This window comes from Equus quagga, unplaced genomic scaffold (genome assembly GCF_021613505.1).
Source record: "Equus quagga isolate Etosha38 unplaced genomic scaffold, UCLA_HA_Equagga_1.0 251_RagTag, whole genome shotgun sequence".
NCBI lineage: Eukaryota > Metazoa > Chordata > Mammalia > Perissodactyla > Equidae > Equus > Equus quagga.
The window spans coordinates 4,120,703-4,145,130 of NW_025799859.1; the positions used below are offsets into that span (position 1 = coordinate 4,120,703).

A 24,428-nucleotide genomic window follows, 5' to 3' on the forward strand; every position below is an offset into this window, starting at 1 on the left:
TCCAAAATTAATAAGAGCTATTGATTACAATAATCTAGAATTGATTTTTCTCTACTAATAGATGCTCAGTCTTATTTACTCTTTGTTTAGATTGGGAGGAACTTTTGAATAAGAATACAATGCAGACACCATTTTTAAAAGCACTAGTACTACAGTTCCTTAAATGACTTGTATAATACATAGTGTTAGAATCTGAGGAATGCCTCTATTTCCTGAAAATACCACTGGTATGTACCTACAGCAAATATATAAAATCACTGGAAAAGCTTTAAAAAGAAAATTCATGATCTAAAAATAAAACTACATGTTTTATCATTTATATGTTCATTCATTCAATTAATCAAGAGGAGGACAATGTTTTCAAACGTGCAGCCTGCATGACATAGATGGTAAGCTGTGGATCAAGCACCGGATATTTCAAACAGTGTATGCACATGGTGTTAGATACTATTGAATGGCTGGTGAGAAAAGTATGCCCTGTTAAATTCTCTTTCATTCTTCCCAGTTGCTTCATTACGAAAAATTTGGTCACAGAAAGATAGAGCTTCTCTGACGCTCGCTGATCTTCTCTTTTTAGCAAAGAGAGAGCTGGATTTCCATAGGCCACTGTCAAACTGGAATTGTGTCAAGCTAGAATTTAACAACATTATTTTTAATGTACTTATTTTTACTATTATCTTTATGACAAGCCACTAGATTTCCACGTGGGGTCATGATCAGTGGTCTGTCCTGCCAGGAGGGGTTTTTTTTTTTATCACTGACTACATTTAGAATTACCATTGAAGAATGGTAATAATAGGAAGCAGACTGGTTTTTAGTTGGTTTCAATTTGTGGACAAGGCATCCCTTTACTGACACTCCTATTCCCACTCTCTCACTGTTAGTGACAATGTTACTTTATAAAACTATTTAAGTATGTATTTTTCTGGTGACATTAACCCATTCCAATTTGTAAGGATCATTTGTATTTGTGTCTGAATTCCTTGCCTTATAGCAAAATTAGGGCATGTCAGGGAAGCTCCATGGAGTAATGGTTAACTGCATGGTCTGGAGCAAGATCCTGTGAATTCAAATATCTGCTCGCCCACCTTCTACTTGAGTGACCTTGGGAAAATTGCTTACACTCTCTGAGCATTATATCTTTACCTATAAAATAGGAATAATAATAGCATATCTCTCATAGGATTGTTATGAGGATTAAATGATAGAATCCACATAAAGTTTAACACGATGCCCAGCGTATAATAAGCTTTCAGAACTATTAATTATCCCTATTATTAGACTTTGAATTTCCCGCGTCACTAATATAATGGCTTACTTAACATTTTTAGCAGGTGATTATTAATTTTTAAAATAAATAAATATTATAAAGATATAAAATCAAGTTTAATTATACCAGTAAAATATTAAAAGGAAAAAATACAAACTGGACCCAAAGTATGTTTTAAGATAAATTGATTGTATCCAGGGATTTTAAAAGGTCTGGCACTTTCCTCTGCAAAGAACAGAGGTGAAGATTTGAGAGCCCTTTGAAGTTCAGTCTTCTATATAATTTTCAAATTCCCTATTTTTAATACCAATATCTATTGGTAATATCTCTTGGTAATACCAGGCTTTTAAATTACATATTCCCAATACTAATTTTAAGAAATATTTAAAAATCTGAACTGCCATTAATTTTATTCAGACATTACAAAATGGACGCGGTGAATCCTGAAAGAAAAATATACTTATTTTTTGCTTATGTTTTAGGTGAGTGATTCTCAATCTTTTTCTCTCCAACTCAATGAAATGTCCTTTATTCAAAAGGAACTGATTGAATTGTCAAAGTAACGAGTTTATAAAACGCTCTACAATTACTAAGGATAGTTTCCTATACCTCTGTGATTCCCTGATAGCTAGCCAGTGGGATTTTTACTGCTCAATGCCTGTTAATACCAAGAATCTTGTGGTTTTAAACATTACAAGGACCAAACTGGGGATGTGAGCAGTTGTTCCAAAGGATTCTCTTCTTGAAGCAGTAATTCTCACGGGACTTGGTATCTGCCAATTCTAAGAACTCTGAATTCATCCACCGAATTTCCTGGATAGGTAGTCATAAAGTAGCGTAACACCCTACCATCTATGGAAAATTTCTAGAAACAGACAGAAATGTCCATATGATGCACCTAACTTCCTGATACACAGATACAACAGTTAACTGACATAGCTATATGATCCTTTTTTTTTTTAACAACAGAAATTTATTGTTTCACAGCTCTGGAGACTATCAGTGTGAAATCAAGGTGTCAGCAGGACCACACTCTTTTTTTTTTTCTCTTTTGCTGAGGAAGATGTGCCCTGAGCTAACATAGTTGCCAATTTTGTTCTTTTTGCTTGAGGAAAATTTGCCTTGAGCTAACATCTGTGCCAATCTTCCTCTACTTTGTATGTGGCTCACTGCCACAGCTTGGCTGCTGATGAGTGGTGTAGGTCCACCCTGGGGAAGCAAACCTGGGTTGCCAAAGTGGAGCACACTGAACTTAACCACTAGGCCACACAGGCCAGCCCCTGTATGATCTTTTTATAGGAAGACCACAATTAATTGGAATTAAGTAATACATTCGATTTTCTGAGTACATTTTGTTTTTAGGATTCAGAAGCTAATCACAAAGAAGACTAAAATATAAACAGACTCCATATATGATTTTAAATAAAATTAATCTAATTAGAGCATTCAGAATGAGGATCTAAAGCCATAAAAGAAATTTTTGCCAGTACAGTTTAGTTATAGATAGAAGAAATTCAATTAAGACTTTAGAAATGTCTTCAACAAGTTGAAACAGGTTAACTGTTTCTTTTTCAATAGCTTAATTAATTAAAATTTTATAGTAAATATTTTATATTTAAAAATAAGTTCCCAGCATCCTGATACAGAATTTTTGTCTGCCATTCAGTATTTAATACTAATTGTGAACACACCCAATTTCTGAAGAATTGATTTTAATGAACTAAAACAAATTAGCATGCATTTACTTTATTTTTACTTTATTTTTTTTGGTGAGGAAGATTGGCCCTGAGCTAACATCTGTTGCCAATCTTCCTCTTTTTTTGTTTCCGCTTGCAAAGCCCCAGTACATAGTTGTATATTCTAGTTGTAGGTCATTCTAGATCTTCTATGTGGGATGCTGCCACAGCATGGCTTGATGAGCGATGTGTAGGTGTGTACCCAGGATGCAAACTGGAGAACCCTGGGCTGCCAAAGAGAAGCACATGAACTTAACCACTTGGCTAGGGGGCAAGCCTCACCAAACATTTACCTTAAATTTGATATTGGCATTTACAACAAAGTGGCTACTAAAATACTACTGCAGATATATAAATATTCTGTAACTTTTCATTAGTTTAAGATGACATATTAATTTATGATCTTAAAATAGAGATCTAAGATATACAATTCACATAATCCAAATACTACTATTAATAAATATAACTTTGAAAATATATTAGATTTACTTGAATTTTGATAAGTAGTATCATTTTATATTTCTGCCTTTTCTCAAGTACCAGTCAAAATCCAGTAACTATATCAAAAACGAAACATTTACAGACTGGAGCTTTGTTTCTTCTTAGAACACAGAACTGTGAAAGGAAGTGTTGTAATGATGTGGATAACATGATCCGTAGGGCTGAGGAACCTCAGCTCACAGTGTGGATCTGCTCTCTATTTTATTTCTCTAGCCCCTCACTAATACTTTTCAAGCCACCTCTGCTTTAGGTCAAAGGAAACACATCATGGAGAACTTCTGTTTATATTCTTTTTATAATCTCTCTCAAGATTTTTGGGTTAGAGAAATAGAAATATTAATTAGAAGGTTAAGATTTCAAAGGACATTAAATATAAGTAGCAATTTACTCTGACATCTATAACCCAGCAAGAGGTAACAGTCTTCATTATCTCAAACTAAATCCTACACCACTTCTCTCTCTACTCCCATTATTCCTCACATGAACACTGACCAAGGAAGCATATACGAACAGTTGCCTAATGACATGAAAAATCTAGCCCAGAGAACTTGCCTCCTAGGCATTGAATGGGAGCCTGACTGGAGCATAAGCCTAGATATCAGAATCATCATCTATACACCATCTGTTCACTGTACACAGATCACAAAGCTAATAAAGGGTACAGTTACAACTTGACAATAGGTCTTCTAGTCTCATTACTATTTTATGTCCTGAAATGTTAATGACTGAAAATGGATAATCTTTTCATAAGCAAAATTTGATACCACTTGAATCCTCCAACTGATTTTAACATATAAGCACAAATCTAAATTTTCTTAAAGGGATAAACAGTAATATTTTATACACATAGATGCATTGCCAGGTGTTGATGTTGAGAAAAAGCACTGCAATCTTCATTCTACTTATTTTTGTTCACTAATATACAATATAATCATATAAACGTGATACTAAACAATATTGAATAACCCCTGAAAATATAAATAGCAGAATATTCTCTAAGAAAGCCATGAGCCAAAGGATACATGAACAGAATCTTATAAAGCAAAACAAACTAAAATATTTTTGTTCCAAAGGTAGGCTAAAGGAGGCAATTTTTTTTAAAGTTTTACATTTCTTACTTATTTTTCTTATAAACTGTCTAATATTTATTCTTCCCACACACTGCTATAAATCTGCAACTATGTTTGTCTCTGTGTGTGTTATTTTATTTTGTATTTTTAGAGAATTACATATACTTGGCAAAGGACGAGGGGAGCAGTACAACAAGGATAAAGTTTGTCAGAGAAAAATATCACAGTATGTTAATTTCCTGACTCAATTTCTTCTTTAAAAAATATCAACGGTACCAACCTGTTCTCATTAAAACAAATATGTAGTTTCTCTCCTCTACAAGCTCAACTGTAAACCTCACTGGGCAAAAACCTATTTTCTCTCATGGCTTTTACTATACATCAGCCCAGAGTCTGGAATACTTGGCATGCATCCTGATTCATTGTGTGGGCTCCTTTCTAGCTTTGTGCAACAAATTTAAATCTCACAATTTCCTCTTATTATTGAGAAAAATAAAATAAAGTAAAATAACATCACCAAATAATTGCATTTCCTTTTGGTAAAGAGAAAGTCAATGCATGAAAGTCACTGACAGCAACTTATAAAAAGACTATTTAATGATTCACATGTAGGCCATTCATTTCTTTTTATAAAAGCTAGAAGACATTTTCCTGGTCTCATTCATACAAACAGGCTCTCCTGCAAGGACTCTATTGCAACCAAAATATTTCAGTGCAAAAAAGGCTCTTTCTCTCTCTCTCTCATACACACACACACACACACACACATAGTTATATTTACATACACAAATGTCATTGACAGAAAAAGGAGAAAAGATTGAATTTTGCAAAACAAACAGATGGATGAAAGTAAAACATATGATACATCAAAAATTTTACCATAAAATGTAATAATATAATACTAGCATAAAAATACATCTTACTGAATTAATAGAAGCTTCTTTGCTCATAGAATATAAGTTCCCCACATTACCAAGTTTTTCAAAAAAAAAATACACTTATTTTATCACTACTACTTTAAAAGTTCAGAAATGTACCAGAAGTTAAATTATTATTTTAAAAGTTTCTATTTTTAAAAAGATGGACATATGTAGACATTGTGTTTTTAAAGTAGCGATATAGAGTACATAATTATTAAAATAAAGTTTTAGCATTAGACGGAGTATCAACCACACAGACTGTAGTAGCACTTACATACTAGGCAATATGTCCAAAGTACATTCTGAGAGAGAATGATTCTATAGGAGGTTATTAAGTGTTTTTTGTTTTTCGGTTTTTTTGGTGAGGAAGATATGCCCTGAGCTAACATCTGTGCCCATCTTCCTCTAATTTGTATGTGGGTCATTGCCACAGCACAGCTGGTGAGTGGTGTATGTTCACACCTGGGATCTGAAACCATGAACCCAGGCCACTGAGAAGAGCGCACTGAACTTAACCACTATGCCATGGTGCTGGCCCCTTAAGTGCTATTTTACAAATCATCTGGGGTCAAATAGGTATAAGATTTTAAAAATTTTGTAAGGCAACGTGGTTTTCATTTGTCTCCCTCCTAAATTATATTGTTCCACAGCTGTTTTGCCAGAGTAGCAAGTGTAGTAGGTAAGCGCCACCACAATGAGTTAAATATGATGTCTTTCAGGCAGGCGGAGAAAGTAGAATGCCCACTTCTGGATCCTGAGAGATTGTGAGAAGCGAAAACAGAAGCTGAGTGGAGAGTTCAGCTGCATATATCCTCAAGACACAGGAGCAGCATCCAGATTGATATGGGATAGGTCAAGAGCACTGAGAAGATAAGCGTTACATTGACCTGGATTTATCTCTGGGAGACATAAAGTTTCTACGAGAACCATCTAGTTTCAGGTGTATGATATAGTCAACAAAACTCAGGAGAGCCTCGACGACATTAAAAGCAGGTGGTAGCTAGATAGATAGGCATGAAGCAACGTACCTGGCTCCTCACAAGACCTGGGGAGTTGCAGGATTGTGTGTCTCCATGAAGTTTCAGGTAGCAGCAGAAACTTAAGATCAGGTTGCAGCTCACCAGGAATGGAAATGTGGAGACAGACAATCAAGCCTACACTCAAGTGGTGAGTGGTGATGCCAGCATTCCATAGCACAGGTCACAGCAGGGGTGCAGATCAGACCAGTCAAGCAGTAGAGACCAATAAGTTCCCATGGAATGAGCAGATAGGAGGCCCTTTCTCCTTCCCACCCACTATCATAAAGGTCTATAGTCCCACCCCTTTAAATATCTAAGGGAGAGATTATGATGCCATATGTTAGAAAATTTAAAATCTGTTTCCCGGCAGCTTCCCTCAGCAACAAGCTCTCTCACCCTCATCCCCAACCCCCACCCCCAAGAAAGCTACAACCACGTAGCAGGGTAGAAGCACATGAGGATGTTCAGATCATTTGTCTGCTAATCAAAATATAGTGCAGAGGGGCTGAGCCAGTGGCTAGTGGTTAAATTCATGTGCTCCGCTACAGCAGCCTGGGGTTTGCGGGTTCAGATTCCAGCCATGGACACAGCACCACTCATCAGGCCACGCTATGGCAGTGTCCCACATACAAAACAGAGGAAGATTGGCATAGATGTTAGCTCAGGGACAATCTTCCTCAGGCAAAAAGAGGAAGATGGGCAACAGATGTTAGCTCAGGGCCAGTCTTCCTCACACAAAAAAATTATGTATATAGTACATAAATTTGTAACTGATATTTAAATTCAACAAACCCTGATTTAAAACACTAAACCAATGTCTTAATTAAATACGTGTAAGTGTGCACTATTTTCCAAGATACAGAATTTAGTGGGCTGGTCCCATGGCCAAGTGGTTAAGTTCGTGCACTGCACTTTGGTGGCGCAGGGTTTGCCAGTTTGGATCCTGGGTGCAGACTTAGCACTGCTGACCAAGCCATGCTGAGGTGGCGTCCCACATAGCAGAGCCAGAAGGACCCACAACTAGAATATACAACTATGTACCAGGGGGCTTTGGGGAGAAGAAGAAGAAAATAAAAGAAGATTGGCAACAGATGTTAGCTCAGAAAAAAAAAGAATTTAGTACATCCTCCTTTCCTGCAGAGAATATATGAGCAGAGAATTTGACCCCCATAGATTATGGTGAAATCATGGAACTAAAATTTGCTGAATGCTATTCTAAGTTAATAAAATTTTGAAAATAACCAAATTTAAATATCATGAATTATTTAACTTTAGTTATAGTCATCAGTATGAGAGCTTCCCTCTTCAGGCTCATTCCAGGCCCTCCATTCTAAGTATAATTTAGGCTGAGACTGACTATAGGGTTAACAGAATCCTGCCTCTGGATGTTGTCACATGTGCTTTGAATAAACTTTCATGCAAGGTGACAATTAGAGCACTGAGCAGGGACCTTGTGGTGTCTACAGCAGATTTATGAAAGGTTTTGTGCCATATTTGCCAATGAATGTGTGATAATTGTAATACATAGAAATAAGCTTCAGTATGGGAATGTGTTATACATATTAATACACTGGAATACCAGAAAATGTTAAGCTTCAAATTAATATAGAAAATATAATACCGTTTATGTAAACTTTTAAAATACTATAATTTGGTACATATTAATGAATGCATACTAATATAATAAAAGTAAAAAAAATACATATGACTGATACATCATCACTTCAAGACAGGGGAGAGGAAAGGAAGCAGGAAGGATAGAAGTGGATTTTAGTTGTTATGGTAGGGATTTGGATGCTTTAAAAGAGAAATCTTAGGTCAAATGTTAAAATCTATTAAATGGTACATGGTGCTTACTGTACAACTTTCTGTACAAGTCTGTACGTTTGCAAAATTTTATAACTTACTGTGAATTTGCTTGAACTTAAAATAAAAATTGTTTCATATATTCTTAAAGATTGAGTAACCTGATTCAAATTTCCTCATCAGATTTAAGGGAAAATAAAAGAACTCTTTGACTGGTTCTGTCTTTTGGTTTGAATGTGTTCAGTGTCATGTTGGAAAGACCAGACTGTGGAAAGTACAAAGTTATGGTGGGAAGCTTGGGTCCTCTCATAAGCCCTAGTCAGTGTGACTATAGCTACCACATTAATTAAAGATAATTAGCCAAGCAGCAGGTTATAAAGCAAGACTGCTCAGAAGCAGCAAATGACGCTGAACCAACTTGGAAGCAAGACTCTCTCTGATGACACACGATTCTAGATAAGGTGAAGGCCTATAGAGAAGAAAGCAGGAAATGAGACCACGGGGAGGAGCGATGCAGCAGAACGAACAGCGGATTCTGAAGAGTTTGGGTTTGAGTGCAGAGGTGACCAGAAAAGCCCAGGCAGAACAACTGATAAAAGAGTGTTGCACAGTGATCTAGGGAACTGAGAGTCTAAACTGTAAACCAGGGAGAGAAAACATAAGGGAAAGACATATCATATTATAAGAGTCAAATAGAAAAGTTTTAACTCTGATTAACAAAGCAGAGGTAAGAATCTAGTACAGATCTGTCATGATGCAGGCTCGGTGAGTCAAGGAGTCAAAAGAAAGATTTCTTGGACTCTCAAGGTCTGGCAGCAGTGCTCTTTTATTCAGAGAATAGTATGGAATAGCATGGGGACAGGACCCATGGGCAGTAAAGAGCTGCTGTAGGCATGGGGAGAGGACCCATGGGCAGTGAAGAGCTGCTGCAATGTATTGAGGGTTAGGGCTAAATTTATAAGGCATGGGTACGTGACTTATTTTTACTAGACAAACAAAAGATGATGTAAAAAGTCATGAAATGGTTTCAGTGCAGGTGGGGTCTGGTTATTGTGTGGTCGTATAACTTTAGATGTGAATCTGGTCATACAGATCAGCATGTAGGCCAGGACACCTTGGGCTTTTCTACCTGGGGCAGCCCTGATCCACATCATGTCAGACCCCTAATGCTGCATTTCATTCCTAAAATAGAAAACGGCAGACAGAAGGTGAAAAACGTGTGAAACTGAGGTTCTGAATGAGAATCCTGGAGCTGCTACAGTCAGGGTACTCTACTTATTTTGGCCAGGCATCTAAATTTGATGTTTGCACAATATTGTAATAAATAATGAAAAAGCCTTCTGAGAGTAGTCAATATCAATAGTCTAATAAAGGTGTGCATAACTATATTTTAAAAAGCTTATTTTTCTTTGGGCATAGAACAAAGAAAGGATAAACAGCTTCAGGCAAAAAGAAGTAATTTTATAATAACCATTAACAACTCACAAAACAAAGTCAAAACTATCTTTCTGTGACTTTGAGGGTAGCATAGATTTAAATCCTTACACAGAAATAGAGCTAAAAGATGTCTTTAAAATACTTATAAATTTAAATCCAAATGTTCCACATGTAGCTTTTACAGACTCATAAATTTAGCCACCTCAAAAACTAGGTGCAATAAGATAGGAAATTATGTAGTTAATTTAATTTTTAAAATTTATATCCAAAGTTTCACCAAGACTAGATTATTAGACCAAGGCTCTTAAACTATATTTAATCTAATCTATTCAAAGTGGTTTCAAAGCCTCTTTAAATTCTAGATTAGCATACAATTTTTAGACATATTGAATATTAGTTGTTAAATTTGAAAGTACACATAAGATCTCAAAAATTACACTGGGCTGAATTCAATAGATGTGGTATTTTGGTAAATAAAAACTTAAATAATTAAAAAATATTTACACATTACTGGTATTTCAATTCCTTATTTTACATGTGTATTTTGTTTGTTTGTGTTAAGTGACTGTGTTCTGTTCTGTTAGGCTTTTCCACGGTGTCTCTCTCTCTCTCTCTTTCTTGCTTCTACATTGGTTTTATTTACACAGTTAAAAGCAAAAGAAAAATTGTTTCCTTTAGGCAATGTCAAGATAGAACAAGCACAATGCTAGAACTTTAGAATTGACAGAAGCTAATTAGATATAGAATTATAGATAAATATAAATACTGGTGCAGAGAAATAAAATGTAAGACCTAGGTGAACTCCAAGAGCCAAACAGAATCTCCCCTAAACTTAGTACTGGACTAAGAAAGTACCTAAGGCGACTACAATGAAAATGGTTTGCAAATTGATGTCTTACAACAGAGAACAGGCAGTCACTCAACAGCTTAATGCAAGTCTACTCCACATCCTGCTAGGCCCTGAGGAGACACCACATGGGAAATAGCCTAACTCATTGCCTATTCTAGGCAAGGTCCATTCTCACCCACTAAGAAACACTAACTGAGATTCAAACATTAAGGCCTTGGTATGATAGGATTAATCTTTAAGAAGTGTTATGTTTCTTTCTCACTCAAAAAAGCATCAAAAGAGGAACTATCCCACAAGGATGTTAACAGAATTAGCAAAAATATTTGGCATTTATATATTTATTGAAGACAGAAGAAAGGGGAAAGAGGTGGCCTCTTAGCCCCTTTAAAAATAAGAATTGAGAAATGCTATATGAAAAAAATATGATGTGGAAGTTTCTTTAAATTAAATTAGCAGCTGTCCACAATAAAATTTTATAGGGAGTTTAAGGCAAATCAAATGGTAAGCCCTCTTGCTCCGTCCTCCCTCTTTCTGTGTCTGTGTGTTTGTATACTGGTCTGGAACTTACAGCAATAACTGTGGCTAGGAGAAGTCTGTATAACTTTATAAGAGAAAATGTGAATTTTTTTCTTTATATAGAAAGAATGAGATGGATTCATGCTATATTCACAGAGTGATGCTTTTGTGTTAAATAACCATGATTCAAGTCCCAGTTGCACCACCTGCTAGCTGTGGGACTTTGGGCAAGTTACAGGACCATCTTGGGCCTCATTTCCTACAGCAATAAAATAAGGATAACAAAGAGATTGCTAGGTAATCACTGTAAGCCTTTAACACACTGCCTGGACCATATAGTAAATACCAAAAAAAATTAGGCATTATTGCTATTAGGGCAATTGATAATTGTCAGTTTGAACAATATAACCTACCAAAATCATTAAATCCCATCAAAGTGAGGAGGAAGAAGGAGAACAAAATATAGAAATAACATTCCAGCCAAGCAATTCTTCAGATAATTAATATAAGTCATTACTGCGCTTTACTTTGGGTCAAAATACAAAAAACACAAAAGAATACAAAAGACAACAGAGCAAAGCCAGTAATAAAAAGCAGTTTGCAAAAGCCCTTAATAATTATTATGAACAAGTCAGTGATGAATGTAGTTTGAGACCCTGTGAACTGATTATGAAGACCAACTGCACAAAGTGGTAAATGGTGGTTTTATGATACTGTGATAAGCTCTACTGTCCCAGTTCAATATTCTGAAGACACAGTTATATGGAAGACTCTAGCCGGAAAAACATAAAGATGCATCATCGCCAGTGATTATATATGTAGCTCATGAGTGTTGTTCAATATAAATGGAATTTCAGAGAATCTAAAGGTTCATTATTTTCATTTCTCCCAGAAGAGTTAATTAACAGCAGTGTGGAATCTAGCAAATTCATTGAACATAATTTTGTTTGTGAAACCTGGGAGTCTGATCTTTAGTTTGGGCACATTTTATCTTTTCTAATCAATTACTAGATTAAATGCCTTTTTGCTTCCCCAAAGATGCCAAGTCCAGTGTATTCACCTACAAAACAGCCTCAACTAATGTTTAATAAATGTTGATAAAATGAATTACACATAACAACTACTCCTCATTTTTGTCTTGCTGTTAATATTTTCAAGATAGAACCAAATGCATTAAACAAAAGGAATATGTTCTCCATATAAACATTTGCAATGTTAATTAAGGAATAGATATTGTAAATAAAATAATTGATTTTAAGTGAAAATATTAATGTTTCAGAAACAAATGCTAACTCAAGTGATCTATGTCATCCACTAAAACAGACCAGATGCTTTTATTATCTTTTCCTTTTTCATTTATAATGTTTAAGAATGAACAATAATCACTGAACGAATGTAAAATGATATGTATGTAAGCAGGAAAATGAAGTCTACAACAATATGAAAAGAGTTTCATTGTTTCTACTCATTCAATGCTAATACTATGCACATTCTCTAACATAATAAGATGATAGCTTTATCCTACCTTTTTGATCTTTTTAGAAACAATTTTGACTTACACTAAACAATACTTACTCTTCTGCCTTACCGCGCCATGCTTTTCATAAAATAGCTAACCTCAGGTTGTTGTGAACAAAACCTTCTCATGTGAGACTTCAGTTTCATCAGAACTGTGTTCTAATTCATTTCACTATGGCCATCTCAGATGACGACACAAACACAATAGGTAAGAGCCACAGTCACGAAACACTCACCACAGTTGGCCTCATCTGATGCGTCTGCACAGTCTGGATCTTCATCACAAACCCACAGCTTGGAAATACAATGTTTGGTAGTTTTACACTGGAAATAGTCTGGAGAACAGCTGTTTTCAGCTTAAGAGGAAAACATCTATTAAAATGTAGCTTTGGATAAGAGCAGATATTTTATTTAAAAAGCAATTAGACAAACAAATGTTTAACACAGTCAACTGAAAATGTATCATCTTTAATTACTAAGTCTCCGAAAGTGAGGAGTTTTAACTTTTAATTATCTGTAATATATTCCTAATATCCTTTCTAGCAGAAATAAATAATTCATATTTCTGCAATGATGCATTTGATAAAAATCAGTTTTCAAAACAAGCCCACCTTGACTAGATATTTTGAAACTAACTTTAAAAAGAGAGAATTGAAGGTCTTTCACAATAATTTTTTCCAGATAAATAAATTTAAGAATTTATACACATGCATTTTTATAAATGGAAAAAGACTGAAATTGGACAATATTAGTGAACGAGGAATTAAGAAGCATAAAATTATCAAAATCTCTAGTTGCGTTGAGTTTTTTTGAGGGAAGAGGTGAACATCTGACTCAGACTGTAAACTGCATCATAAATCCTAGTCAGTTTAATGGATCAGCTTCTAGAATGGCTAACCATAAAGAACTGGTACTGACTTTGCTCTGAATGCGCCATCTTAATCAAATTGCTGGATGACTGCACATTATTTACTGATAAAAGTTTTAGGGGAATAAAATAAAACTTCAGCAAGACAGAAATGGTGACAGCAGTTCTGTTGAAACCCTAAAATTTGACAAGCGCTCTATCGCTCAGATCCTGCATGTAAGTGTGTGTGTCTGTGTGTGTGCACGCATGTACCTGCTTACCTATGTGCACACGTGTATGTATATGACATATGTTCTGCCTTCCATTTAATGTATTTTGATTTTTGGTGGAAGATGAAAAAAAGACATGAACAGAATGGGAAAATATTTTACTATTGTTCTTTGAAGTAGCTTGTTAAGATACTTTGAATACAGCCTTATTTACACTTTTTAATAAGTAATTTTGTTAGATTATTTTGCCCAGATTGTGTTTCTTATCATACATTCAATATGCATTTTATGGGGAAAAGCAATCTCTAATTAAAAAGGGGTTGATTTCAAGTAACTGATTAATCAATAGAAGAAAATTATCTATAGCTACTTAATATGGCCAAAAGAAATCAATTTATTAAAAAACACCATAACCACTTGTAGTGTAGTTTTTGCTGCTTCTCTTAAGTATGATGTAGATGAATGCCTGTTGTGTCATGTTCATTGTAATCTACAGTGAGCTTTGTAAATAAATAATGCACATGTTTTAATGTTCTTTATATTCTTTACACGGAATTTCTTAAGTAACCTAACCCAACCCATTAGGCACCCATTTGGAATTATTTGCCCATAACTGCTGTCATATTTTTTTATACTGTACGAATTCATGGTGCACAATAATAACTTTTGGACCAATTTCAGCTGAGAGTTAGAAGTTCGACAGGACAGGACATCTTAAGGTGACTTACGACAGTCCCTTTCGTCTTCCTCATCCCCACAGTCATCTTGTCCGTTACATCTGAGGTTTACCGGAATACATTTCTGGCTCTTGGTACACTTGAACTGACCTGAGAGGCAGACATGTGTGTCTAAAAGACAGAAAGAACAACAAATCTGTGCTGAAAATGTGTCTGAATTTAAATCAGTGCCGACATAATCAGCTAAGAATTAGACTGATGTTCCTTAGTTAACAATTTAATCACCTACCACAGTTGAGTTCATCAGAATTGTCTCCACAGTCATTCTCTCCATCACAAATGAAAGCAGGCAGAGCACAGAGACCAGTTCCACACTGAAATCGACCTGGTTGACATTTAAATTCAGCTAGGGAAGAAAACATATAGTATCATGGAATGACAATCTTAGCTCATGACTTCTTAAACAGAGCTTTTCTGACATTCTTTTAAAAATATTTATTATATTATTATATTAAACACATCCCAGAGCACAATGTGAATGTCTCGCATCTAGATAGCTACTAGATTCAGATGTACAGTTAAGCTATGAGCAACTCAGAGGGCCTCCAGATTACATTTCATAAATTAACAGTAAAAAGAAAAGTATTAACAACATATCAATATTAAAAATATGTTTGAAAACATAAATGTCTCCTCATTTCAAAGAAATGATATTGAGAGGTTATGTGGCAGAGTAGAATTTAATGTAATTTTTAAAAGTTATTCCAATATCATTTAAAAAAATCGTTTCTCTTTGACCACTTTTCTGCCTGCGATGTATTAGAGAGGAACATCTGCCCTCAATACATCTTCTCCAGCACTAGTTAAAACTAACGCTTCCTATATCTATCACGTTTTAAATTAGATTTATTGATATTCATTCCCATAGTCCTCTTAGTACATATGGGGACAAAATCTTGTAAATAGTAAAGACTTTTATAAACCATACATATGTTATTATAGTAAATAACTCCCAGATGATAATGCATTTGTTGCCATATTCTTTGAGTTTATATAAGGGATAATAATAACAATAATAATCATAACATAAGATCTACTGGGTACTCTATATCAGGCACTGGGCTAGGCCCTTTCACATATAGTTACTAACTGGATCTCATCATAGCTTTCTCACCTAGGCATCACCATGACCATTTTATAGTGTTTAACAAGGAAAAATGTTAAGAAGTGAGGAAACTAACCCTCAGGGATATTAATAATTCACCCAAGTGTGTACAAGTTCCAAGTACCAGACTTGGAATTTAAATCTCGATCTGACTCTGAAGTCTTCTCAGAAACCATGTTGCTTGCAATAAAACACTTATCTTTGACTGACGATCCTAATGTATGTTACTAATCACTGACTTTGAGATTAATAATATGCTATTCATTAGTTCAAATTAGTCAATCAAACATTAATAAATGCTATTTTAAACCTTCTTTGGGAAATAAATTATGCTTTTATAATTACAGTATTAATTAAAAATTTCCCTAACATTAAAAAGAATTATTCGTGATACTTGCTTGATTTCCATAGAAGAGAGTTCTAAAATTTTGAAAGTCATTTACACCCAATCTGTAACATTTATTAATTAATCACACTAAATGTTTAAACTGTGTGATACTTAATTTTCTCATGCTCTAAACATGTGCATTTCCTCTATTTCTTGTTGCTTCCTATATGATTTCTTTTAATACTCCTTTGCTACCAAAACGACCTTCCCAGAAGAAGGGTTATAACTATTAAAGGAGTTTCACGCCTGGGAAATAACAAGGAAACCTATCTGACCTTTAAATGAGTCTCTAGAATGATCCTTGGTGTATTAAAGTATCATAGGAAATGTAATTACAAACATATGATGCCAGAGAATTCTTGATGCATCACTCTTAACCACGTTCATGTAAATAATATTACTGAAATTTGGAAGTATGTGAACTTCGGATCAAGAAAATTACAGATATTATCAGTGGCTCTTAGCACCTGCAAATTTTGACGATGTAGCTACTCAGAAATGAATTCTAAACACTCTCAGATGCATGTACATCATTTTCCACCTCGCTATGACTCTCAACATAAAGTGTCATGCCTACAGATGTTCAATGCTGTTAACCCGTCAACTCCAAGTAAAAGAGCATTTACTAAAAGATCACAGAGATAATGTCACCAATAAAAGCACATAGTATTGGTATTTCACCAGGATAAGAATCGTACAGAGACTCTTAGATAGCAGATGCCTCTTTGGTTACCCTCAAAAGACATTAAAGTTATATTTGCTCATTATACATTCTGAAAGTAAATGTGAAAAACTCATTATTATAAATCTGTAGTTAATTTCTCATATCAGTATGATTACAGCATGAAATTTTGGTCAAGATTAAAATTAGAGTTCAGGAGCTACAAATATTTTAGAAGGGAAAGCATTGGGTGCTATTGACTTTGTCGGCAGGTCATTACGGTACTATTTCCTCAGAGAACACGTTAGTGAATCTGAGCAAGAGAGGTCATCTTATATGAGAATTAAATTAACACATTCATTCTTGTTTATTTCTATAAATTACAAAAATAAGTTGTATTTATTTTATTTACTATGCCGTAGGAAAGTTTCCTTTATTGTGGGGAAATTAACAACTTTTTTAATGAGTAAATCTCAACTGGTGACCAACATAATTTCTTGCTCCTTGATATTCTTTTTAATTCAATAACTTGAAAAAAGAATAATTCAGACGTAACAGTACACCTATCTCATACAGATACTACTCTTTATGCATTGTCTATCATAGTGTAAACAAAAACTGTATTAAAAAAATCAAAGAGCAATGACCCTTTCAGAAACATAAAAAGAATATTAGAAAAGCAATGACTTTTATGATTTTTTCCTTCTCATTGAATATATTCTTATCGCTTTCAAACATATAAATGAATTAAGTGAAACAACTTCAAATGTTTGATACATTTGGTAGTGACCAGAGAAATCGAATACAGCTCATCTAAGTAACTATCTAGAGACCCTAAATTTGAAACAGCTTTGTAATTATGTGGTGGAAAGTTCTACAGCAGAAAGTAGCTAGCTTTCACTAAGACAGCATGCTGTCTTTCTTTAGTGCAAACCTAAGGATCTTGAACTCAATTGTCAAGGCCAAATCATGGCAACCATCCACTGAGATGTTGAGGGATTATTGTGATTGACTACAAGCATCTTCAACTTGACAGGACAGTATTGCAGTGACCCAGGGAGTGAACTATAAAAGGCTATCAATGAAAAGTCTGCTGATTGTCCATTACAACCAAAGTTACCAAAGATAGCTTAAAAAAAAAAAAGCAGCACACAATCATGCCAATGACAGTCAGATGTCAAGACATAATTGGTAGCCATTTTAAGGTAACTACTAAAAGCATACTAGATTGCCTAACAGCAAACTAATGATTTATATAGGAAAAATTTGACTTTTAAAGAATTTTCAGTATTTTAATACTGACAGAAAAGGTGAAAGATAGTATCCCTTAAAGTTAAGATTTTAGTTGTTGAGTGTTGTTCTGAAAACTTTCCCATTTTCACTATTAATTTGGTGATATATCAAGTCAAAATCATGGTGATTGTTACTCTACTGATCATTACATGAAGAATGTAGTTATTCTGCATGTAAGGAAATTTGGGAGAGAAAAAATTAACATGACTTGCTGATGATGCCATTCTAAATGTAACAGTTATCAGGGACATATCCAAGACAGTGCAACAATTTTTGTTGTATTTTTGAAAATTGACATATAAAACCTTTTTATTTCAATTTTGGAAAAATATCAGAAGGTAATACTTCAGATACAGCTTCAATTTTCCAGGTTTAGGATTTAAGGAGTTCTAACTTCTAAATTCCCATATTAGCCAATGTACTCACGACAGTCATCAGGTTCGTCTGATCCATCACCACAGTCGTCCACAGTGTCACATTTCCACCAGAATGGAATACATTTATCAGTTTTGCAACGAAACTTTAAAAAACAAGGGAAAAAAAGTTGAAGAACCCTACTCACATATAGTGGATATTTAAAAACTCACTGGGGCGGAGTAGCCCAGCCTGCTCTCTTGCTGCAAACGTGAACTATGGTGGTCTTACAGCACTCCACAATAGAGAAAAAATGCAAAACAAGCAGCAAAATGATCCACCAGGAAAAAAACGTTGTTCAGGAAAACCTCCTGAGATTTTCTGAGCACACACAAGCTCATACATTTACATATTGTATGCGATTGCTTTCCCACCACAACAGTTGCATAGTCGCTACAGAGACCATGTGGCCCGCAAGTTTAAAATATTTCCTATCTGGTCCTCTATAGAAGAAGCTTGCCAAACACTGAATAGAGTTAAAAATCATCAGGAATATCAGGAAAACGTATTCAGTTGAACTAATTTAGTTAATTTGAATTAACTTAATTGAATTGCATTTTCTTAGGAATCTTGGAAAATTCCATTAACATCTCTCAGTCTCTGTTTCTTAGCTACTAAATGAGGAGTTGAAGACCATCTGGAGGATCCTTTCCAGCTCCGTCATGCTATGAACCTGTGGATTTCCTGAACATTAAATATACTGCCTTTACCACAATGAATATCTGCCCCACTTAAAAATTTAAGAATATTCTAAAGCAGTGGAGATCAATATAGTGATTTTCAGGTTTTAGAATTCTTAATAAATACACATGATCTTTTAGGATAAATAAGAGAAATTGTGATAATTAAAAAAAATAAGGCGGCCATAGGTGTTTTGCTATTCTATTTTTTAAAGTAGATACAAGAAAACTGCTGTAATAAAACTTGTTCTCAAGATTATCCAAAAAACTATTCATTATTTATTATTGTGTTTTATTTGGTCTATTGTCCTTTCCATTTAAAATAGTTAAAGAAACAGTAATAAGAAAAATAATAACTGTATTATGTATAGGAAGAGAATTTTTTTAAGGAAGATTAACCCTGAGCTAACTACAGACAATCTTCCTCTTTTTGCTGAGAAAGCCTGGTCCTGAGCTAACATCCATGCCCATCTTCCTCTACTTTATATGTGGGACGCCTACCACAGTATGGCATGCCAAGTGATGCCATGTCCACACCCGGGATCCAGGCCAGTGAATCCCAGGTCACCGAGAAGCTAAACGTGCTCACTTCACTGCTGCGCCACCTGGCTGGCCACCCGGAAGAGAAATTTTTTAACTCCTCTTTTAAAATGAAGCATCAAGGTAAGGATGAACAACAGAGAAGTTAGTTGAAAATGTTGTATGGCAATATTTACTTATAGGCTATTTAGCACACAGGTGACTGGCTGCTGAAGAAAATTTTCAGGAAGTTATTATTGCACGTTATTTTTATTAAGGAAGGTGATCTGAGCTCAAATTTCATCCCCTGAGCCAGAGCACTGAATTATTGTTCTTGCTAACTTCACTACTAGCCCAAGAAAGCTCAATTTATTCCTTAGTGCTCTCAAACCAAAAACTAATCCCTTTCTTCAGAACATTCAGTTCTAAGCTTACCTTCATAAAAGAGAAGAAACTAAAGAGAATCCTACTTTCCATACAGAGAGCACGTGTATCTGAAACATTTGCCATTAAAAGATTCACTTTAAACTATTAAAACTAAGTAATAGATAAAGTTTAGTAAATTTCTTCTAGCACTATCAAATTTTTTTCTTCTTTATTTTAATAGAAATGCAATGAAAAGTATATATTACAACATTCATCTGGAATTGAAAATGGATAATTTTCTAAAATTCATTACTTCCCTTTTGAAACGTTTCTTTTGCAATTCCTACACGAGTGATTGAAAGAAAGATCAAGGTGGCATTTATCTTATGTTGCATGCCAGACAGATTTGTAATATAGAAAAATATAGCCTAGGTTCAATTTCCTCTAATAAAAATAGATTAGCAAGCTAAAACTTTGTTCATTTAAAATACTGTTCCTTTTTTCAAGTAAGAGAGAATTTGGTGCTAGCCTTTGCTAAACCCGTCTGGATATCACGGATTTGATTCAGGGTACAATTACATATTTTTTAAATAAGAGAGTAGATTTTTTTCCCCCAGTGGCAATATGGGAGGGAACAGAGCACTGTGAATCCAAGAGAAGATCTGGCTGTTGACTGATTTTCCCATATTTGCTTAGCCTGTGGTTATGTCTGTTGTGGTTTTCACAAATTGCCAGAGGAAAAATATTACATTTATAGATAGTGACTGTCTGGGGATATAAGGCTAACTCTGGAAGCAATTGCCCTGAACATTAAACATTTCCAAGTCATTACAGTATATCAAAGTATATTAGTCAGAGGATTTCAGGTCTCCTGAGTATATTCAAAGTCTTCCCAATCAACATTTGAAAAATACCTAAAATATACATTTTTAAATTCACTAAATATTTCTGATTTAAATAAACACCAACCATTGGAATTACATATGATATGATGATTTTGCTTGCCATTTCATTTTTAATAAGAACATAAAAGGGTTTTGAGTTAAGAGAAAGCTAGGGTAAAATATATTTGCTATGTTACTTTTTATGTTAATCAAGATTTTATTCATTACCCTCAGAGGAAAATCTCTTCTATTTTGTGTCGGAGCTCCATTTTTTCATATTTATATATAGTGACTTTTTAAAAAAATTAATGCTAAATATAAACATAAAACATTCTTCATGGTAAATGTTCTCCAAGACTAATATCTTCACAAAATAAATTGCAGACTGCAATTATCACCCACAAGTAGAAGCTATAAAGAAAATACCAAATACATGTCTACTAAAATGGTCACAAGGATAAAATGCAAATCTCACTACAGTGTTTAGTTGAAACAGGAAAAGTATCCACTTAAACGATAAATAAAGCCATTTTTTAAATTACTTTTTATTTCCTAATTACATTTATTTAAATTTAATATTTGAAGTGATTAGTGCTACAAGAATTAGATTTAATTTTGATTTTTATATAGATTTTCATATGTTCATTTTCAGTCCTAATAGAATTCTTATTGATTTTCCTATTTTATTTTTCTAAAAATCAATACTTTGGGGGGGGGGATATATCATTGGTTGCAATCATTAGATGATAACAAATCAAAATCACTTAGTAAGATGAATTAAAAATGCAACAATTTTCCTCAGAATTCTTAATGGTATGATTCTGAAATACCTAGATTATTTCCTCTCTTTCAATTTCTACCTCACCAAAAATTGTGTTTCTATGAACTGACTTTTCTCCAAGATGTGTGCAGTAGATAGTTTTTTCCTCCCATTACATCAGAAAAGAATCAGAGGTAAAAAGGCTGCATAAACCATAAGACTTACAGAGACAACCACTAACGGACTGTTAGCTATTCTTCATTAACTTTTTTCTTAAAGATGAAACAAATCAAGTGGTAGTTCTTTTTTTAGGAAATATTACTGCAAACAAAGACATCTGACCCAGAATTTGATTTTTCTGTTCTGTCTCACTATTGTTGAATATTTAAAAAATTTGTGCAAAACATATTGGAGGTATTTGAAAATTGTAAATATTTTAGTGGTGTCATCGTTGATAGCAAATTGAGAAATAATTTAATTATATGAAAAATACTTTTCTAGTTTATTTTCATTTTTCATTTAATTTATTGGATTTTTTGGCATTGAATAAACATAATTATAGGTTTTCCTATATAATAACCTAAAATGTTTTATTCCTTTTGTGACTACAATACAGCTGATGTTTTACTATCTATGTCTTGCTGTTTGAGATGTTCATCTGTATTTCTAGCACCTTTCGGCTTCACTTTATTTCCAGTCGGCTATTGAGCCTCATCACACTGTAGTGGCTTAGGCAGGCATTGACTCTCTACTGTCACCTATGGCCTCAACAGAGTGACTCACGGACCGCTCTAGAGTAAGCGTCAGAGGTTATATCAGAGGAACCTGGAGATTAAGCTGAAAATCCGTCTAAACTAAATAGCACTAAGAGGAATTATTTTTTAAAATGTTTTTTAAAAGATGTGATTTCTCCTTTAAATTTTACCCCTAGGAATAATTAGGTAGCTGACTGTATCTCTCATAGTGACTTACATTCCAGTTCTCTAAAAATAATGTAGTTTGTTTACCCAAACACTTAGGGGATTACAATTAAAACAACACACTTTGTAAAGAAAGCAGAGATAGTGACCTGTGCTTTCAACTGGACATCAGAACCTCCTGATGGCAACTCACACTAATTGCACACGTACTCAAGTATATTCTAGTTGCAAGGGTAATAACAACACTTAGTATGCAGTAGGAACTTTTCTCATGTAATCTTCATAACAATGACTTGGAATATTATCATCCCCGTTTAAAAAATGAGAAAACTGAGGCTCTAAGAAGTTAAGTAACAAACCCAAGGTAATCCTGCCAATTTAAAGCAGAGTTAGGGTTATGGCCACACTCCGTCTGGCTTCAGAGTCTGTGTCCTTGAACATTACACATACTGCCTCTCTGGAAGAGGTCCAATCTTTTGCATTTGTACAATGCTTTAATATATGATACTCCTACTCACAACTTGAGAGGCATGTTGAGGTAGTATTAGCTTTTCCATTAAGTAGAAAATTTAATTTCTTGGCTATCTTTACTAAAAATAATTACATTTTGAAGAAAAACAGGTTTCAGAGGGAGTTGTTTAGATCACACAACTTTTCATATCTAGAAAATCACTTTCCACCCAATTCATCTTTTCCATATCACTTGCTCTGAGAAATGAGAGAGAGGTGGAGATGGTGATACAGAGCAAATTATCTAGGAAGATTTTTTCTTTGTTTGTTTAAACTGCCTTAATCTTAGCCCAATATCTTAGCCTCAACCCTATGCCTCAATCACCTTGTCATCTTGTAATATGTCAAACCTCCTTTGAGGATTCTGCTATGCGCACTCATGATTTGCACCATCATTCTGTGTGGATCTGTGCAATAATGGGTTTCATTTATGTTTTTGTTTTGCTTTTCACCTCTATTTATGCTTCCTAATTCCTAAGTTCCCATTTGAACAATATTCACCTAACTGCTTTTCCCTTACTCTGTGACCCTATCTACAACGTATGGAACAATTATCGAATATAATGCCGAACAAAAAAATTGATGTTTCAAAGATGGTTTAAGTAAACAAACAAAACTCAGGCAAAACTTTTATCACCCATACATCCCGTAGAATGATTGCTAGACCTCTACTCACCTGACTGGCTGTGCAGTTGGATAGGCACGTCCTGTTATCAGCTGCGAGATAGAAGTTGGTGGGACACGCGCAGGTGTGAGTCTTTCCAGGGGCTAAAAGGCACAGATGACTGCAGCCTCCATTGTTTATCATGCAGAGATGTTTGGAGACTACAGATGAGAAAGAAATAACAACAAAACAGGATAATCAAGCCCAATAATATAATATGGGATTACCGATGGGACATTTAAGCTTCATAACTTGTATTTGAATACAGCTTTGTTATCAAGAACTCACCAATATTATAAACATAATATTCTTTTGCTACAAATTCTACTTATTGTCCAATGGCATTTATTTTAATATTAAATAATTTTAAAGATGTGGTTCCATAAAAACAAGCACTTTGTAGAAAAAATTGTCTATCATAAAAATAAACAGACCAGAAGCATTTGGATAAAGACATACATATGTTTAGAAATATAAATGTAAAATAAAACAATGATCTACAACTAAGAATGCAATGGCTTTGTTTTCTACACCAAATATGTGTTTTAGGCAAAATAATCAAAGATTTCTTCCATAGGGCCTGATAGAATTCCTAATAGACATATGCTTAAGTAAACTTGATATAGTCTTCATTTTTAGAGTCCTAGAGCTACTTAAATATAATTCCTTTCATCCAGTATTCCAGAAACTAAGGCTCCTAAACTATTTTGTAAATAATCTCAAGAATGCAGTCTCCACTTCTCCAACTATGTTTTATTATCATTTCAGCTTAACATGATTTCAACAAACCAACAATTCTTTGTACTA

The 24,428-nt window shown here is 34.4% G+C and overlaps 1 protein-coding gene across 1 annotated transcript in view; it reads right to left on the reverse strand.

Annotated features, from left to right (window-relative positions):
* Nucleotides 1-24,428, reverse strand: part of LOC124233810 (low-density lipoprotein receptor-related protein 1B-like) — a 792,861-nt gene that overhangs the window by 178,927 nt on the left and 589,506 nt on the right. Inside the window, exons 56-60 of the mRNA XM_046651030.1 lie at nt 23,634-23,782; nt 18,331-18,424; nt 14,687-14,803; nt 14,449-14,568; nt 12,880-12,999 (exon numbers count right to left, since the gene is read on the reverse strand). Of these exons, the coding sequence (XP_046506986.1) occupies nt 12,880-12,999; nt 14,449-14,568; nt 14,687-14,803; nt 18,331-18,424; nt 23,634-23,782 (600 nt within the window). The remainder of the gene's footprint in view (nt 1-12,879; nt 13,000-14,448; nt 14,569-14,686; nt 14,804-18,330; nt 18,425-23,633; nt 23,783-24,428) is intronic.